This window comes from Betta splendens, chromosome 13 (genome assembly GCF_900634795.4).
Source record: "Betta splendens chromosome 13, fBetSpl5.4, whole genome shotgun sequence".
In the NCBI taxonomy this organism is placed as follows: domain Eukaryota; kingdom Metazoa; phylum Chordata; class Actinopteri; order Anabantiformes; family Osphronemidae; genus Betta; species Betta splendens.
In genome coordinates, this window is record NC_040893.2 from 17,535,598 (window position 1) to 17,554,316 (window position 18,719).

Genomic DNA, 18,719 nt, shown 5'->3' on the forward strand with positions numbered 1-18,719 from the left:
TAGCTTTGAACACAATAGTCTCTGATGGCTGCACCGGCATAGAGAGCAGTGTGTGAAGCTCATTAGGCTCATGTAGTTGACAGTTTTTGAAACATTTGAGTGTGTTGGGGAAATATCCTCGCTGATATTTCTGCTCGGTGGTAACTGAGCCTCAGCGCTGCTGTGGTGTTGTCACCGTTTTCAGCATTGTTGTCCTATTAAATTGAGTTGTTGTTTTTTCAAATCCTTGCAATTGTCAAACAGTTATTACATTGTGCATAATATTTCTTTGTGACCTCTGCACCTTTTTTGCAGTGATTTAAATATTTAAATATTTTTGCAGGCATCCACAGTTGTGGTTGTTTAGTTTAATACCTGTGCATATTTTTGAACTGGGGGCTTTGTCTCAGCGCACAGACTAATCTTCCCTCAGTATAACAAGGAGAAGACAATAACACAGAAGCCTTGGCTGCTCTCTCGGCTCTGTTCATGAATGCACACCAGCATGCTTATCTTTTGTGTGCAGGTTTTCACAGTTGCACTTGAAGGCGCTTCTTCAGTCATAAACAAAGGACCAAGAGTCATTTAACACCGCTTTAGGAAATTACCGTTTCAGATTTCCAGGAGTGTTTCCTTCTCAGGAACAAGGCCTTTTCGCCGTACATGTGAGGATTAGCGAGCAACAACTGAAACAGCCGAGGCATGTAGTAATAAACGAGTCCAACGGAGGCAGGCTCCGAGAACAGCCTCGACAAACAGCGGGCTCTATTAGTATGGAGCTCATGAGTTTGCAGGACTGGGATTGGGTTTTATATTCTATGGCCTCACCGCTGCTTTCAGCAAACAGTCCACCATTATTTGGTCGGACAAGAGAGCAAACACGGTGCATTCAGGGGTCATGAAAAAGCACATCCCCCTCCCTTTGTCCCGTCCCTTCATGCAGCATCCTTACGTTGCTTTGTTTTCTCCTCTTCCACACTTCCCGTTAAACCCCCTTGTTATTTCACTACTTATGTTCCTTTTCTATCCGCCCACAGCACGGGAGCGTTGGGGTACATTTAACACAAGCACACTCATGGGATGGATACAGATTTTTAACTTTATACCTGCATACAATTACATTTTTGTTAAGAACACACGTCTGCCTGCTGAACCACACCACAGTTGTGTTCTAACCTTAACTGAGTGAAACAAAAACAAACCTTGAAACAAAATGAAGAACATATGCACGTACTGTGCATACTTTTCAGTTGCCCATGAGTGTAGGAGACATGTTTGCTTGATGAGCTCACCTCCTGTCAGCTCTGACATCATGCCTGTTTATTTTGCAGGATCAACCCAAAAGCATGTTTTTTTCCTGTCATATTTATCATTCAGTTATTTGTTATGTGATGATAATGAGGCTTTTTTTTACTGCCTACGTAAGAGCAGATGTATTTTCTGGCTTTTATTCATGCATCTTGCTTTATCTTCCTCAGTCAGTGACAGAAGCTGTGCAGAGGCCACTTCAGTAACTTTGGCCTCGTGGCGACTCGTACTGTACATAATTGATTTGGAATGAGCGAGAAACTCTTTATTTTAAATCCACAATGACCTTTACATGTGAATGCTAATGAAAGCCCTGCAGCTGCTAATTCAGCCTTTTGTTGTTATTTTTCCCACTATTGGGAGTTCAGCTGCTGCTCACTAAACCGTGTGGCTGACTAATTAAGACACTCGAAGCGGCATCCTCTCTGACTGACAGGAATGCCATTCACGGGCAGTAAAGGAATCATTTGTCTGACCTCATCCTCACAATCGAAACAAGCTGAAGCCCTTAGCAACCACTTTATACCTTTCTGGATGGGTTGTGAAACTCAAGGGTGCTAATTAATTAATTTCTTTCCTTGCAGCTTTCAGGGGCAAAGCTCATCGTGCCTCTGCAGAGGATCACAAAATAAGAGGTTTATTAGAGTCTGAATATCAGTGGCATAGATGCAACATATGTATTTTAAAATTAAAATATACTTTATATAAATATTGATATTAATAATTAATAGCCTAATGAGGAAAAGTAAGACTTGTAGTATAACTTGTGACCAGAAATGGCTGCGCTTTTAGCTTCAATGAAATTGCCGTGATCGGGAGTCTTGACCTTGAGAGCTGGGTGGAAATCAGCGCCCTGTGGCGGAGTTGTCCATCAATGAGGTCTAATGCATCAGTACAACTTCCAGGCCAACAAATGAGACTGTGCACATGTTATTCTTGGAAATATTGATCCTGGCAAATAGTTTACTTTATTGATTTATTTTTATGTATGTGTTCATTTATACTTTAGAACTAATTCATTTTGAGTGGTCCTCAATAGCTTTTAGAGCATTTAACCTCTGTGCTCTCATGTGGGCTTTTATTTTCAGGTAGCAAATGACAATTGTCACAATATTGGCAATGTGTGTAGACAGGGTGTTGGGACAGGAATGGCCATTGCTTCCAATCACACTGTAGACAACAGATTCTCCCATGCACCTTTCTCTCTTGGTTCATAGATGCAGCAAATGAGCACTCCCCAGTTTACAAGCCCCTCAGCCTCCTCCACAACAGTCTCATGTTGCAACGTGGAACAAAATGCAGAAATTGCAGGATGATGGAAGTTTCTCCTTTGCGTAAAAGATTTCTTAGTGTCTGCAAAACTTTTATAAGAACACTGAAGCCAGATTTTTTGACTCACTGATGCCACAATTAAATCATAAACTATAAAATTAAGTGTTCTGCCTTTAAGGCCTTTTAGGGAATACTGGTTGGTGCTGCGTCTTCAGAATTGTGTCCTTGCAGACACACACACACACACACACACACACACACACACACACACACACACACACACACACACACACACACACACACACACACACACACACATACAGACGGGCATTGTACTCCCAATCTGGAATGAGCAGCAAGCACTGAGAGTTAAATCACCTCCGTAGTTGTGGCTCAGATGTTAATCTCAAGGAACTTTCCCTGCTGAGAGCAAAGCCTTCCTTGCTTTAAGCCTCGCATGGGTCTCTGACCCAGGACTATTGTTCAGAAGTGCCTTTGGCCTTCTTTTCAGAGCCCTCAAATGTTACCTCAGAGACACAACTGTGGACCCAGCACAGTGGTCAGATTTATGGCAGACCAGTTCTCTGAGAGACTGTGGCGGTAGGAAAGACTTAGAGACCTGTAAAATCATAACAGCTCTAAATCTGTCTGTAGCTCTCCACTCGTTACTGCTGGTACAAGGCTTAGAGCGATTAGACCATATCTCTCTCTCCCTCTCTGTTCTCTCGCTTTCTCTCCTCAAATAGGATTATCCTATTCCTTTTCCCTTAATTGGAGGGGTGAAAAGTATGCTGCTATTGCCTCGTTATGGAACTAAAAGATATCCAATTTTTTAGAGTCAACACGATTTTGCATCACAAAAATCTAGCCTCCTCATTTCCGTCTAAAATGATTAAGTATAGATTTCTCTGAACTCAAATGTTAAGTCAAGCTGACCTTGTGTGAGTATTTCAAAGGCAGCCCTGGAACACTAACAGAGAATAAAATGAATAAGATTATGATTCTGAAGCCATGCTACTGCACCCATGGTTCACTGTCTACTCATATTATGAACTATTTTAAATAAAATATACTAATATTTTGGTGTGAAGCGTAAAGGCTGTTCTGATTCTGCAGTGTTAAGGAGCACTTCTGAGGCTCACACTGTCCACGAGGCAGAAACCTCTTCTGACCAGGCTGCTCAGGTCTAAGAACAGAAAAAATTACATGTTTTTTGTAGTAAATCACGACCTTGAGACAAATAATTACTGTTTGATAAAGATTTATAGGCGTTCTGTGTAATTAATATAAGTAATTGCTTTGTTTCATAGGACGCTGTATCACGCAGTGCAGCTGCAAAAACTCCAGATCCAGCATTTTGTTATCGACACTATTAACTATTTGCATGAATGTAAACAAATGAAGAATGAGGAAATGAACACAGGAGTAATTGAACGTGTCCACTGGAAAAGTGCTGCATGTATTTAAATGCAGCACAATTTACAAAGGCAGCATCTTTCAGCATTTTCGAGATGTGTTGTAATCTGAGATGAATTGATGAGCTTCAGCTGTCACTGTATACACACAGAGCACTTTGGGTGCTAAAAGAGAAGCCTGTTGTTTTAGTGGACTGTCATAGTCAGATGATGAGCTCCTCTGTCTCTGACTTCCAGGTTTGTTTCAATGAGACCACACGGCGACTTCCTTTGAATCACACACTAAACTAGAACCTCTGACACGAACCGGTCCAGTGCTGTTCATCCATCACAGCAGCGCAGTACGTCGCCGGGCATTTGCACTCATCCGTTCTGCACGTGACAGCTCGGAGACTCTCTAACATCTGCTGCGTGTGATCATCACGTATTCTTAGACGTTTTGTGCCAGTTGAACAGGATTCGCCGGCCCGTCCCCGTTCATCCTGCCCAGTCAGCGCCTCCTGTCTGTCAGCCTGGCTGAATGAACAGTCCGCGGGGCATCGCGGCCCCACGATGCTCGGCGGTGCCCAAATAAGGGCTGTCTGCAACGTGTAAGCAGGAGGAGACAGGGGCACTAAGTTGGCACAAGCCGGCCGCACATTCTTTGGCCTCTCTCTAAAGCTCTCTGTCCTTCATCACACATCCACAGTGTTAGTGGCCAGGACTTGTGTTTGTTTGAGCTTCACAGTACAAAGGTTTCAAGGAAGGCCTGTGCAGTGTAAAGCCGGTTATTATCGACATTACTACTTATGAGCACGTACAGTACAAGTAATAAAGTTTACTAAAACCCAATAAGGCAGGAAATTCTGGGATACGGCCAGTTAATTCAGCGAGTGAAGTAGGAAGACTGTAGCAGAGGATTTTGTGGGGATTGTAATATAATATGATTTTTAATGAACATGTGAACATTATGTACAGCCATGAGCCGCTTATGTGGCGGATCCGCCGCCGTCCTGCTCGTAGCTGAACAGCTACATAGATCAGGACATAAAAGAAACCGATATTCTCCCCTAAGTTCTGTCTCGGTGCTGTGATCGCTGGTTAAAGATTAACCCTTGGGTTTTCCTCAGGGCCTCTTTGAAGTGGACTTACTCAAACCCCTGCTTATCTTAATTAGAAAGAAATCTGGGGGAGTGAAGTGGTGCTTTGGAAATGAGCGCCTCCACTCCCCAGATCCCTGAAAGCCACACATCAGCTTCTCCAGGACTCCTGAACTCCTGAACTCACTATTTACACAGTCTTGGTCAAATTGTACACAGTCTATAAAGTATTTTTGGATGTGTGTAATCTCTGCAGCTCTGCGGCTTGTAGCCCCCTGAAACCTTGGTGCATATGAAACGTAAAAAAAATGAGTCCTTTATGTTTGTGAATACAGCTGAAGGCGAACAGGTGTTTCATGTGATTCATATTGAAAGGAAAAGTGGCCCCTTTGAGGCTTAGATTAATGTGTAGGTGTTTCTTTAATGCCATCTAAGTAATTATGCTAAATACATTTCTGTTAATGGTTATGAAACGAATGATGTATTTAGGACAAATTGTGCCCATGTAGTTAAATGGAGTGTCTCTGTCTGAGCGTTGGATTATAGAAAGTTGATGCACACGATCTGTTTTTTTTCATTTTCTCTCAGTCTACTAGAGATCAAGTATCTAAACCGTGTTATAGCTGCTACAAGGCCTGTGCCAGTCAAGTCGGATGAATGGCCCAGACGTCCCTGTTTCCATTACATCAGTGGGAGACAGGCTGGTTCATGATCCAGAGATCACACATGGAGTGTTTACCGGTGGCATGCGTGCCACGCTGCTGGCTTTAATCCGCACGGCGTGGGGCGGTCCTGTCATGCTCAGGTCTCCTGTCTGCAGAAGACTGATGTGGAACACACAGGAAGCCAAAAGCCGACACTGTGGTAAACCTCAAGAATGTGCCACTCATTAAACGTCTCACCGGAGTCGACGCCTCCTGCAAATGTGCAGCATTAGGGTCAATTTTCTATCACTAGATATCGTTCCGGTCGGTAAAGTTACTTCTACTGGAGTCGTGCTTCGGTTTCTGCACCTCTTGGTAATTTCCATGTCATGTAATACAAAACTAAAGCAAAGTCTTTATTGTTACAATGGACAGAGGATGATTAGTTGGACTGAGCTGCAGTGACATTGCACGTTGAACACATACAAGGAGATTCCTCACCAGTTTTTGGCCATTAGATTCATGATTCATTTTTTTTTTTTGTAGTAGCTGTGAAGGAATCCATTCTTTGAGGTGTAATTAGACTTTAATATGACTCAGCTGGAGCAAGGACATTCTCTGCTAATAAGAACTTGATGAAATGATTCAAACCTGATTTTTTTCCCATCTCCACATTACCTTTTATTTTTAGTAACGCTCGCGCGTAAGTCGGTGTGTAGTTCAAAGAGCATCAGCATCTGGCACTAAGACCCACTTTTAGTCTGTGCGCGAAGAAAAAATACAAAATTAGACCAAAAGGGGAAAAATCACAAGAACAGGTGTAGAGAACACAAACATGTGCGCACAGACACACTGACACACAAACTAAAGGCACACAAACTCCCAGGGGGAGCGTGGAGGTCGTGGAAGGTAATTGACACAGTAGTTTGAATAGCTGGACAGACAGATTTACTGGCAGTAACAACTGGGGTGGGGCAGAGTGGTGACCCTTGGTTGTGCCTAACACAACAATCCAAAGCCTTCCAACAATGTCCCCACACTCACACAGCAGTTTATCGGTCATTCCACTCCTTTGGGTGCTCTCACCGTCCTCAGCCCATAAGAGCAGGCAACATCTGGATTTGCCCCAACTTTTAGGAATGTTTTTAGAAATGGATAAACTTATTGAAGCGTGGTGTTTTTTTGTATGAGTCAGTGAGTGTATGTGGTGCAAACGTTTTGTCCAGGCTTGTGTGCCTGCGCGTGTTTGAAGTCTGCGCGTGTGGCTCTGCTTTGAGTCTTTATGGTCAAATGGAGGCATTGATACCCTCCAGGACCGCATCAGCCTTTGAATCCTACTTCAAAAGGCAAGGATAAAAAACCAGTACAGACAGGAAACATCTTAATTAGAAATTAAGCTATTAGATGTTTCTATTCCTCCTGCAGTAGTGCATCCCTCAAACCTCCCACTGAGTGTTGTTTAGGTGTCTTAAAGTCAAGTGGAAACGTTATCCCAGAAATGATCTGATAAGAGATACTCAAAATTCTTCTTCTTCCCAGAAACAGTTATTTGTCTAATGTGGACAGACTACTTGATATCGATACCTGGTTTTCTTTGTTTTTTTAATGCATTGTCTTTATCTTGTAGGAGGCAACAAACTGAAGAACCAGCAGTTCCGCCTGAACTGGGCTTGGATCTCTTTAGAGAGGGAACACTATGTGGTGAATGAAAAGGGGAAGTTCCTGGAGGTGGTGCTGAAACGTCGGGGGTACCTGGGGGAGACCTCGTTTGTCAGTAAGTACACAACTTATTTTATTATGTAATAATGACAATAACTCGAGTGACTGAGCGTTGCCAGATAATCCAGCGTATAACTGGGCGAAGCCCTCGAGCACACACACACTCACACACTTTAAAATGTCGTAAGACCGTTCTTAGGTCGGCTCTGACGCCCTCTGGGTCGCACGGGTCACGATCTTCACCTCTCTCCTCAGGGCAGTGTTTGCGTTCCTGTCACACAACAACACAATCCCGCAGAGGCCGCGTGCACACATGAGAAAGGTCACCTGGAGTCGCTGGGCCTGGAGAGGCGCCAGTCCAAATGTCAGAAGAGCCAATTTACTGTCCGGAACCAAACGAACAATAACTGTAAACGTTGTTTAAAAAGCTGGGTGTTTATGAGTGGGAGGAATTCTTACTGTTGACACAACTGGCCTGTTTTTTATTTTGTCCATAAAGACGACGTGTCGATGAAAATGAAAGGTCAAAGGTCAAGTCCCACAAGGCAATTTACTGCTGTGTCTTTGTAGACCCCAGGGCAGTAAAACAACCTCAAAGGTAGAGCCTAAAACTGCAAAGTTTCTGTTTTACTGACATGAAAGCAATATTAGACTGAACATATAAATATAGAAAATAGATTTGTGGTATGAACAACTAAAAAACAAAATACACTTGACGTGGATAAGATCAAAGAATAAAGCAGATGACCCACGGTGGCGTCTGTGCTAATGAACAAAACAACAAAGCAATGTGTCTTCAAGAGGTCAAACTATGAAATAAATACGGGATTCTTTGTTTGCCACTTTCATCGAAAGCTGCATTTTAAATTACACAAGTGCCTCCTTAAACTCTGAATGACTTCTGGGTTTAATGACCTCAAAAAACAGGGCTTGAGTTTTCTTAATTTCTGGGACTGTCATTGTTTGCCTTTAACTACAGACTGCGGTTTCAGCAGCAAGCAGTTTTCTTTTGATTGAGGCAGCATGAAGTAAAATAGTGAAGGATTAGGAAGGATGATGTATCTCTGTGTGCTGGTGGTGGAACACAAAGCAAAGGTACTGTATTTGAAATGTCTTTCTTCAAGTCACAACCATTTATTTTTCACAATGCCCTCAAAGTAATAAAGTTTCTCTTTGTTGGGAAACCTTTTATGTTGTCAGTTCAGTAAGTGAGTACATGTTTACATCCTCGGGCTGTAATTGTTTCATCATACACCATTTTGTGCTATTTTTTTTCCAGCCTTATCAAGAGCTCCGAGATATTTTTATTTCAAGCTAAGAAAAATATTTGTCAACCGGAGTAAAAGAGTAACCACAAGCACAAGCTGTTTTCTGTGTGCTGTTGCAAAGATATCTATTAATAATTTGCCTTTCATACCATTTTCCTTTTAGTTCCATTTCTCAGCGGTAGCAGCACTTTAATATTTACTATTGGTTTCAGGTGGAGACACATTACCCCAAAAATAATCACTTTCGGGTGCAGATTATAGATGCTTCATAACTAATAACCAGCACCTCTTGCTCAGGGCGGAATTCTTCTCTGTAAACACAAAATAGCTAAATATGCAAAGCGTTGCTTAATCAGCGGAGCAGCCTGACAATTCAGGCCCCCATCTGGCTGGTGTTGTAATGAGGCAGGAGCTGATGCCAGGCCAGCGTCTCCTCATGTAGACTGAGAATCCCTAATGTGCCTGAGCGAACAGTGATCACAGGCGTCTCCCGGTGGCCCAGCGCTCCGCTGGTTAATGTGCAGGTGGCATCGGTTTGAACCCCGATGCCTCAAACGGACTCTGAAGCCGCCGGGTTGAGGAGCATCGTGCTTCTCCTCTCGCAGCCATGTGCTCTTTGAAGGCTGTTTACATTTCAAGCCCCGTCGAGTGTGACCATTTTATCTCGACTTGTGTACTTGCATATCAAAGAACACTTTTCATTTTCATCAAAGCACTTTCTCAGTCTATTTATGTCCTCATATCATCATATGTGCAGAATCTTCTTTTAGAGTTTTAAACAATCATTTAAACAGTGCCAGCAATTTTTTTTACAGTTGCTGACAATTTTTAAATGTCTAATTGCTCTCGGGTGCTCAGACCTGTTATTTTTATAGGCCCCTGCTGTGGGCCCCCAGTTGTGTGGCCAGAAAGTCAACAATGGAAAGGCTATATGACATTTGAGCAGCTTCAGTGCTCCTGCTGAACAGGACCCCAGCCAGTTTCACAGCTACAGCGACTCTAACGCTATCAAAGCGCTCACACGCTGAAGGTCAGGGGATGCAGTCGGTGTCTAAACAGGTCTGCTAAGGCCAGGCAGACGAGATGGATAATTGGCTTTACTCTGTCCACCGGCATTTAAAGCCGCACAGAGAAGACGGGCAGATATTGTTGGATTAGACCAACTAGGGTTTGACATTTTCCTAGTTTAAATTGTGTCTTTTCTGTTTACAATATTTGCATGCTTTACAGACACACACACAAACAAGAAATATGGTAATTATGAGTCTGTGAAATGCCTGACATATGGTATTTCCGCAGGTTCTGCAGAGGCTACTTGATTTTGGGAAAATAAAGCCTTATTACTTGTCCTTCCTAGGTATTAACACAAAGGATGGCACTGCAGAAAAGGACAAAGATTTCCGGGGGAAATCTCAAAAGCAGGTGCAGTTCAACCCGGGCCAGACCACCGCCACCTGGAAAGTCCAGATCCTGTCAGACAGCAAGTATGAGGTGTCAGAGACCTTCCAGGTCGTTCTGTCAGAACCAGTCATGGCGGTCCTTGAAGTCCCAGAGGTCACGTCTGTAGAAATCCTGGACCCGGATGACGGTCAGTGGTTATTTTACCTTCAAAACTCTACGTTAACCATTAAAACATATAATTAGTATTTGACATTTAGAGATTCTGTGGGTTTCAACGGTGAAGTTTCACTGCGTGTTTTACACTACTTCGTAAATTTTTCATCTAAGCGCTAGATGTCATGTTTCTTCAGAAGCATCAAAGGGCAGCCGACTTTCTTCAGCAAACTTGTACAATCATACAAACAGAAAAGCTTTGTGAAGGAGACAAAGATGTCAGGCTTTGAATGTGGGGCGCGACCTCAATGACCGACGCACCCACGACAAACTACCTGTCTGCCTCTGCAGCAACAAATAACACTATACACTACAGCACATGCCCTTTTCTGTGGTTCAGAGCCTGGAAAATCAATGATGGAAGAAAGCATCGGATTATAGGGAATGCACTGTAGCTAAGTCCACATGAAAAGCAGAATAAGTGTATCTAAAGGTGCTTTTGTGACAGGATCTCAGTATAGATCCAGAAAAACTGTTTGCGTCTGCTGCGTTCATGCTTTGGGGATTCATTAGGGAAGTGCCTCCGTCCATCTGCGAGAAGGCGTCAGACTACATAATATTTAAATAAATGAAGCCCAATTGCTGAGAGCAACGAACGGCGCTGTGAAACCCGAATGCATTACGAGAAGTGCTAATTAATGGGCAAAGAGCATTTATAACGGCGCTTACCTCCTTTGCATGCAAAATGATCGTAATGCGAATATTTGAGCAACTACTAGAACAGACGAACGGTGTTTCTGACAACAGCTTGAGTGCGACTGAGAACTGCATGATATAAATATGGATAGAGCCTCTTATCATCCCATAGGGCTTCACTGGGCAAAAGGGGGAAATTTGCCATCAACAATTTATGCTAATTGACATCTTTAGTCGGGACCATCTAACAAATCATCCATCTCTGGGTGGCAGTCAATAAAATGGCAGCTTTCTCTGTGGAAGAAGTAAAAATCTATTTTTGTTAGTTTACGCCTTTAACACACGCTGCCTCCCTGCAGTCATGTGTCTATTAACATATCATTATGCTGTTTATTGTTTCAAAAGTTTGACTGGATTTTTGGCCTCTTGAGGTCAAACAAACTTGGGAGCTTATAAAAATGCATGTTCCTTTACACTGAGAGCAGACAGAATGGCCCGAGTGCTGTCACCGGGAAACTGCAAAAAAAATTCATTTCAGAACATATTGACTAAAGTGGCTCGGACTGAAAACAGCTGGGTGTTGGAAACACAAAGCAGCGAGTGGCCACCTCATCCTTTTACAAACGTTTGCACGGTGCTTTGGATCGGAAAGGACGGGTCAAGTTCTGTTGACTCTCCAATGCCTTGTGAATGCGGGCGACCGCGATGCTCTCCGAGAAGGAAACAAAGCGCGTGTTTGTGCTCTGTGGATTTCATGGCTGAAATGATTCAAGCTCATTACCTTTCTGAACGCTAAACAAAGAGATGGAGAGCTGCCAATGAACCTGCCCAGTGAAAAAAAGGGAGATATGGTTCAACACGTCTCTGCTTGTCTCACACTTTTATTTTAGCCGAGAAGCAACAACGCTCTTTCTAAATGAAGCTGAGTGCATAAGAGACAGATGTGTGCACATTATATGTTTATTTCTCTCAAGAATTCCTGACAACGTTATGTTCCAGAGAACCTTTTCCACGACCATCTGTATGAATTATTGGGTCAATAACCAGCTCGGTCTCTTTGCTGCGCTTACAGCTTTGAGTGTTTGCTGCAGACAGTAGATGTGGGCTTTTGATAAAACATAATGGGGGCACTATCAGCCGAGCAGTAATGAGAGCTGTCATTTGTCCCAGTGCGCAAACTGCAAGCTTTTGTACTGAAGGTTTTTGAAGCAGATCCTGACACATATGATTTGTCGTGCCGAGGCTTCAAAACATTGAGTTTTATTAACTTCACGTTCAATTTACGGGGGTTCCATTCGCCGAACGAGCGATCGCGAACAAACCGTTTCCTCTGTGCAGCAGCCAGACGAACGCATTCAGCAGAAGACGCGCTCGAAGAGGCGACACACTGATGCTGGGTGTTTCTCACACAGAGTCAACAGTGTTCATACCCTCAGCTGTGTACGAGGTAGAGGAGGACGTTGGTGAGCTGCTCATTCCTGTGCGCAGGAGTGGAGACGTCAGTCAGGAGCTCATGGTCGTCTGCTTCACGCAGCAAGGTAACGGCACATCAGTGTTGCCCCCATGCGTTTCCAATAAAACTGCAATGTGTCAGAACTTGGGCCGTCTCCCGCAGCGCTGCTTTCTGCCCACACAGTCTCAGCCACAGGCACCGTCCCCACCGCGGTGCTGTCGTTCTCCGATTACATCTCCAGGCCCGAAGAGCACCACAGCGTCCTGCGCTTCGACAAAGGGGAGGTGGACAAGCCGTGCCGCGTGGTGATCATCGACGACTCGCTGTACGAGGGCGAGGAGAGCTTCAACGTCTCCCTCAGCATGCCCATGGGCGGCCGCCTGGGCGCCCGCTTCCCCACGGCCAGAGTCTCCATCGTTCCCGACATGGACGACGGTGAGATGCGCTTTCACTAAACCTCCTGCAAATGAAAAACCGTCATGCAGCTTGTGCAGAGCTACACGGATTTAAGGGGATTTCATTATTAAATCATTGGGTATTAGTTATTTTAAAGCAACTTTCCAATTTTCTCCAAATCCTCTAAAAGCTGTGAATTGGATTTTTGGCTAATATGGCTTTTACCTGAGTTTAATGTATTTGTGCATTTATATGAGCATGAGTGAAAAAAACATTCTGACAGTAGTAGAAAGGTAGTTCTGGAAAAAGTTGAGCGCAGCACCTTCTGTGACAAAGTTTGAGCAAAGACAGACATTCAAACAGGTCGTGGGGTCGGCAGACAGACAGCAAACATGTCGGCGTGCGTGTGAGAGCTGTTTGAATCTGGTTTGTGTGTGTTTGTGCTGTCTGGGAGAAAAGGCATTTGCGAGTGTAAGCCTCCTTCCTGGAGGCAAAGCCTTTATCTTATATCTGCAGGCTCAGACTGGAGCGCTGATATTCTCCCATATCTTCCTGACGCCTCTTTGTTCCCCAACACCTGACGGCCATTATTCAGTTCCCTATCGCTCTGACTATCTCCGGAAGCGAACGCTGTGAAGTCAAGATTCTGTGATCGCAGAGAACTCAGCTTGACTGTGGAACCACCGTCTTATCGCCGTTGCCTAAAACACTGACTTTTGTTGTGCTGGATTTCTTCCTTGAATCAAAACCCGCTTCAATGGCGGTAACTGTGGTAATGATGCAGCCGTGTTCAGTTCAGCGCCGCAGTAAAACGTTTTCAGGAGTCACAACATCAAGCGCAAAGTGAAATTATCTGTCTTGTTCATGTAACTGAGGCAAGTTAGCGTCAGTGAGAATTTAATTAACCTTTACTAACTGCTCCCATTCTCATCTATTAGTCTTTTATTGTACACGCTGCTGAAAACCTCAAATAAATTCATTAGACTTGAAGCAGTGCTTCTTCAGAGCCAGTTGTGTTTTTGAGCTGCGGATGTGGCTGATTCGACCGTGAACGCCTGTTGGAGGGTCTTGTCCTTGAGCCCCTGCAGCAGCACTTTTCCTGTACGTCCGTGGAACAGGTCATTCTGCTTCTCCGCTCCTGTGGGGCTCGGGGAGTCACACTTGGAGTGGATTTGTTTGACCTGCTCCAGGAAGGAGGAGGCTGCGCCTGGATGTTTTCGCACCCGGCGTAACCTGAGCGTGAGCTCCGCGCCTTTTGACCGCCGCCGCCCCGGGGCATCAACTCCAGATTGTCAAAACGTCTGCCGAGACACACCTTTTTAATAGGATCTGTCCTCGCGGCATTTATTCTGCCTGTGCGTGGAGGTGTTTTATCACCACAGCGATTACACTTCCAGATAGTGTCACGCTCCTGAGGGACGACTGTGACTCAGAGCAGGAGACGCATGTTATTACTCTTTGATCTCCTCTGGTTCGGTTCGCGTTTGCTTTTCATTTACGTGGAGAATGAGGGTCGAGGATGTTTAGACTGGCAAATAAATAAACATGTAGGTATTACTATAGAGCATCAGACAAACTCAGTAAGTCTCACAAGCACAAAGGCAAAAGCTTAATGGTTTAAGAAGCAGAGAAATGCTGAAAAATACCCTGATTGTTTTTATGCATTATTGCTTTTTCATAGACTTGAGGGCGGCAGACTCTATTTCATGATCAGCCAGTTGTGCCATCTTATTTCAGCTGCTGCAAAACAATGACTTACAGAAGTAATCTGATTCCTGTTGCTTAAAAACTTGTAGCGCTATAAAATATATCTTTTTACGTTCTTGCTGTGGAGATTTGAGACTTTCTGGCAGACTCTTCTCAACACTGGAGGTCCTTAGTGTGTGAGTGCATCAAAAGATTAGCTTGACTCAGACTGACATCCAGCGTTAGCTGTCTGTGCTCAGGTTTATGCCTGTTTTATCTTTAATCATGTTTTCTTTGCCTCCGGCTTTGTCGTGGTGGCTGAGTGACAATCAGAATCCTGCAATGCATATCCGTTTTCAGAAAGCGGCGAACTAACAGGGGCGCCGCTACGCTGCACGACTGCAAAGGCCACAATGCACTCTCTGCTTTCGCGGAAACATACATTTACATTGTTTAATTGCTATTCTATAATTTGAATTTTTGCATTTGTGCTTTTCCAACAATGTGACATGTAGAGAAATTGTGTCTGGAGGTACACGCATTATCTGCCAAGTTGGCTCCTTATGGTAACAACAGTACCTGACATCTGATCGGCTGCCTGAACACACACACACACACACACACACACACACACACACACACACACACACACACACACACACACACACACACACACACACACACACACACACACACACGGCAGGTAATTTGTGTAAAGCTTGCACAGCAACACCTCCGAAGCATAATTTGGATTAGGTGCTAGAGGTGTTTAGGCTGCTAGCATCCACTGAAGAAATGGAACGTGAAGCGTGGGGAGAAATAGGGCGGTGTCAAGCCTCCATATCTCCCTGAAGGAGGTGATAATGAAAAGAGCACTGATGGTGAAGTAAGCGGTAAATAGCTCTGAGGCACACAGAACAAGACCATTCCCCTGTTTGGAACAGTGGAACAGTAGGCAGTAGGAGACTTCCTCCCACCTCCCAGTTATTAGATGTAAGTTCTTAATCCAAATCCCTCACTCCCCTCCACTATATATGGAACGGCATACGAGGAGGCATCCGTCTTTGTAGCTGTCCAGCGGGTGCAGGATGTGAGAAAGGAGTCGGCGTCTGGCTGAGCACCTGTCCCCACCTGTGAAAGGTCTGCTCCCTAGGAGGGCTCGCAGCGGCTGCACTGGGCTCGAATGAAGCACACGCCACTGGTATCGGCAAAAAATGCATTGCAGCAAGATGTCTCCTTTCCAAGCCAGCAAACCCAAGTAGCACACGATGATGAAATTAGGAGCCACAGGGCATCAATATATCCACTCACTGCTTCGTGCAAACTCACAGACTTGGCCACCTACAAACAGCCAGGAACCCACACGAGTGCAGCAGGAGTTGGAGCCTGTATTGTCTGATGTTAATCTGACAATTTATGGGATTCTAAAACGAGAACGGTTATAGCTGCTACACCCAAATGAGTTGAGGTTTATTGCACCAATAGCCAGTTTTAAAGCCTGAGCCACAGAGGAGACGTCGTGGTTTGTTTCCAAGAAAAACATTTATTTCACTAATTAGCACGACCTCACCCACAGATGGAGACTCAGCTTTGTTTGGAGTGGAAGTCACCGCGCACCTGCACAGGAATTAATATCACTGACAAAAAGGACTGCAGAACTAAACAAAGCTGCTGCTTCACAGGAAGGCAGAGCGCTCTAACGCTCCACTCACAGGTGAAGGAATAGTTAGCAGTACAGCATGTCGCCCAAAGGCTCGGGTGTCGGGGCAAAGTTGCAGCCTTGCCTCCAGGCGCCCACATCCAGGCCTCATCGCGTCCCTGCTTCTGGCCTAAGAGCCTCGACTGTGAAGGAGCTCCGGGAGCATTGTCCGCCTGCTGCACCTGTGATCCCTGCTGCTTGTTCGTGTGGGCTGAGGGATTTGCGAGGGATGCACTTAACCCTTCACGCGACTCTGCAAACCCAGGTGCAAATAATTGGATGGTGACACTTCCACGGGGCCCTGGCTGTGTGGCTTGTGCTGCAGTATGTAACTCTAGACCAGGCTATTAGATACAGTAGGATGTTGGTATATTTCATACACAATGCGTACGGAGTTTCCAAGGTGTTCAAGACCTGTAGCTGCAGCACCGTCTGTGCACAAACGGTCAAGTGTACGTCATTTCATTGCTTGTGAAGGTTCTGGAGGAACTTGTTCTTTCTTGCTGAGGTAATTGCTGTTTGATACCGACTGTGCATCCGGGAAGATGTTTTGGTGGTTGGGGGTGTAAGACATGAGAATGCTTGTACACCAGGACATGACACATGTATTTATAGTCTTGTGTCAGGTGCCTGTAAATTTAGGTGTGATTATGAGCTGTTAAAGTATGGGCGAGTCATATCCTGAATCAAGAGGGGACCTCCAAAGCCTGTCATTATGTCTCACCTGGATTCCCTTTCATTCTGATATAAACAGATGTGCAAGAACCAAAGCAGAGGAACGCCGGCTTTAATCAACAACGTTAAGACGCCTCGAACGTCGAAGCGCTCGTCGCAGTCGCCGAGGGTTGAAGTCGATCCTTCCTCTGCTTTGAATACGGAGATGCTTTTGTGCGCGTCTGCTGCTGAAGGGAGACGTGCCGAGTGCACAGTGGGCATAAGAGCATTTGCCTGGGCTCAATTGAGTCTCACCGTCAGCGAAGCCACTTAGCGCTGTGGGAATGTCACGCAAAGTTCAAGTGAAATCAAGCAGTCACTGGGAGTTTAACGCTTCCCTTAGGGATGGCTGTGTCTCTCCCGGTGCCCCTGCTTTTATTATATTCATAGAGGCAACAGTAAAGATATTTTCCTCCTGCTTTGGGATTTGGCAAATGCAAAGTAAATCACCCAGGACAATGACCATACTTAAGTTTTTTTTTCCTTTTCCTCATTCAAATAAGTGTTTAAGTATATATTCTTCATAAGAATAAACATTTATATTTTTAAGTTTGATTTCAGAATTCAGAGATAACAGGAATTAGGATTATAATTTTTGATAGACGAACTGTTCAGTATCTTGTATATAATTCACGTTCATCTTCATTTACATCCATGGTGAGGAAGGTGTAGGAGGCTGGAAAGCTAGGAGCTAGTGGTTTACCTTTCCCTTAATGGACCAGAGCTGTTTGAAGTTCATTGTCTGCTGCACACACCTTATCTGATTACTGGACTCGCACAACAAGGCGCAGGTTCCTGCTGCCAACCTAAGGCGAGTAGATCTGATTACTGCTGCTGGGATCTGGTGCACGTAGCCAAAACCATCTTTGTTTTGTTTTGTGGGGGGAACTCCTGGCAGCTGTGAGCCTCTTGTTCCAGCACTTACTCCCCTGTCTTTGCTTCCAGGATCCAGTAAAACATAAAAGTGATCTGCACTTCGCCTGCTCTTGGAAGTGAGATTATTTCAGCCGCAGCGTTGACTGTTCCTAGAACTACTGAGCGTAAAGCTTTGTCTTAAAGGTTAACGCGTTTTATCTTGCTACATAAAGAAACACCAAAGCACATTCATCATATGTCACAATCATCTAAGACCTAGTTGGAAAAGCATTATGTAGATCAAAATAGTAAACTATTAATAAGTATTAAACTATTAATAAAAACATTGTGCGGCAGCTCAGTTGACTGACAGCTTATCTCTTTTGTCCCTGCTCCAATTTTCTGGGTTCATTAGATAATATAATAATCGCACAGAGCAGTCACGGAGCTATAGATTTGCTCGTGTTCAGTGCCTTTATCTCTCAGTTCCACATCCTCGCTCCCTTTCTCATTCTCACGCTGCGATGATGAGAAACAGCTAGCTGCTGTTCCGTAGGTGCAGGCTGCCACAACACTGCGTGACTGCATAGTAAGTTGTTTTATTCTTTGGTCAGTCACTTTCTAAAGGGCACGGGCTTCATTAATCAGCATTGCTCAAAATGTTAATGAGACTACTGTGTATGTAAAAATAGCTTTGCTTTATCTTCCTGCCAGCTTCTTATTTGTGTATTGCATTGATGGACTGTGACTGGCTCCCTGTGGTTCCTGTATAAACAGTCTCTGTGATGGCTGGCGGCACCTAAGGAACCGTTTCACACACATCATGACATGTTGTACATAGCTGAGGGGAAACACGCTCGCAACGGGTTAAACAGTGGGTGAGTTTGGCTGCGGTGGAATCTCAGCTCGTACAGTAGAAACACTAATTGCAGTCAGGCAGGCCTGGGCTGGCACTTCAAACTCTACATCCCCCAGACCTCCT

At 44.5% G+C, this 18,719-nt stretch overlaps 1 protein-coding gene across 2 annotated transcripts in view; it reads left to right on the plus strand.

The window, feature by feature from the left end:
- The window catches only part of frem2b (FRAS1 related extracellular matrix 2b), a 46,104-nt gene that overhangs the window by 14,092 nt on the left and 13,293 nt on the right, over positions 1–18,719 (plus strand). Inside the window, exons 3-6 of one of the 2 annotated variants that reach the window (XM_055513933.1) lie at positions 7,325–7,471; positions 10,042–10,272; positions 12,347–12,472; positions 12,550–12,822. In XM_055513933.1, coding sequence (XP_055369908.1) covers positions 7,325–7,471; positions 10,042–10,272; positions 12,347–12,472; positions 12,550–12,822 — 777 coding nt within the window. The remainder of the gene's footprint in view (positions 1–7,324; positions 7,472–10,041; positions 10,273–12,346; positions 12,473–12,549; positions 12,823–18,719) is intronic. The other variant, XM_029170709.3, reaches the window with a different exon arrangement.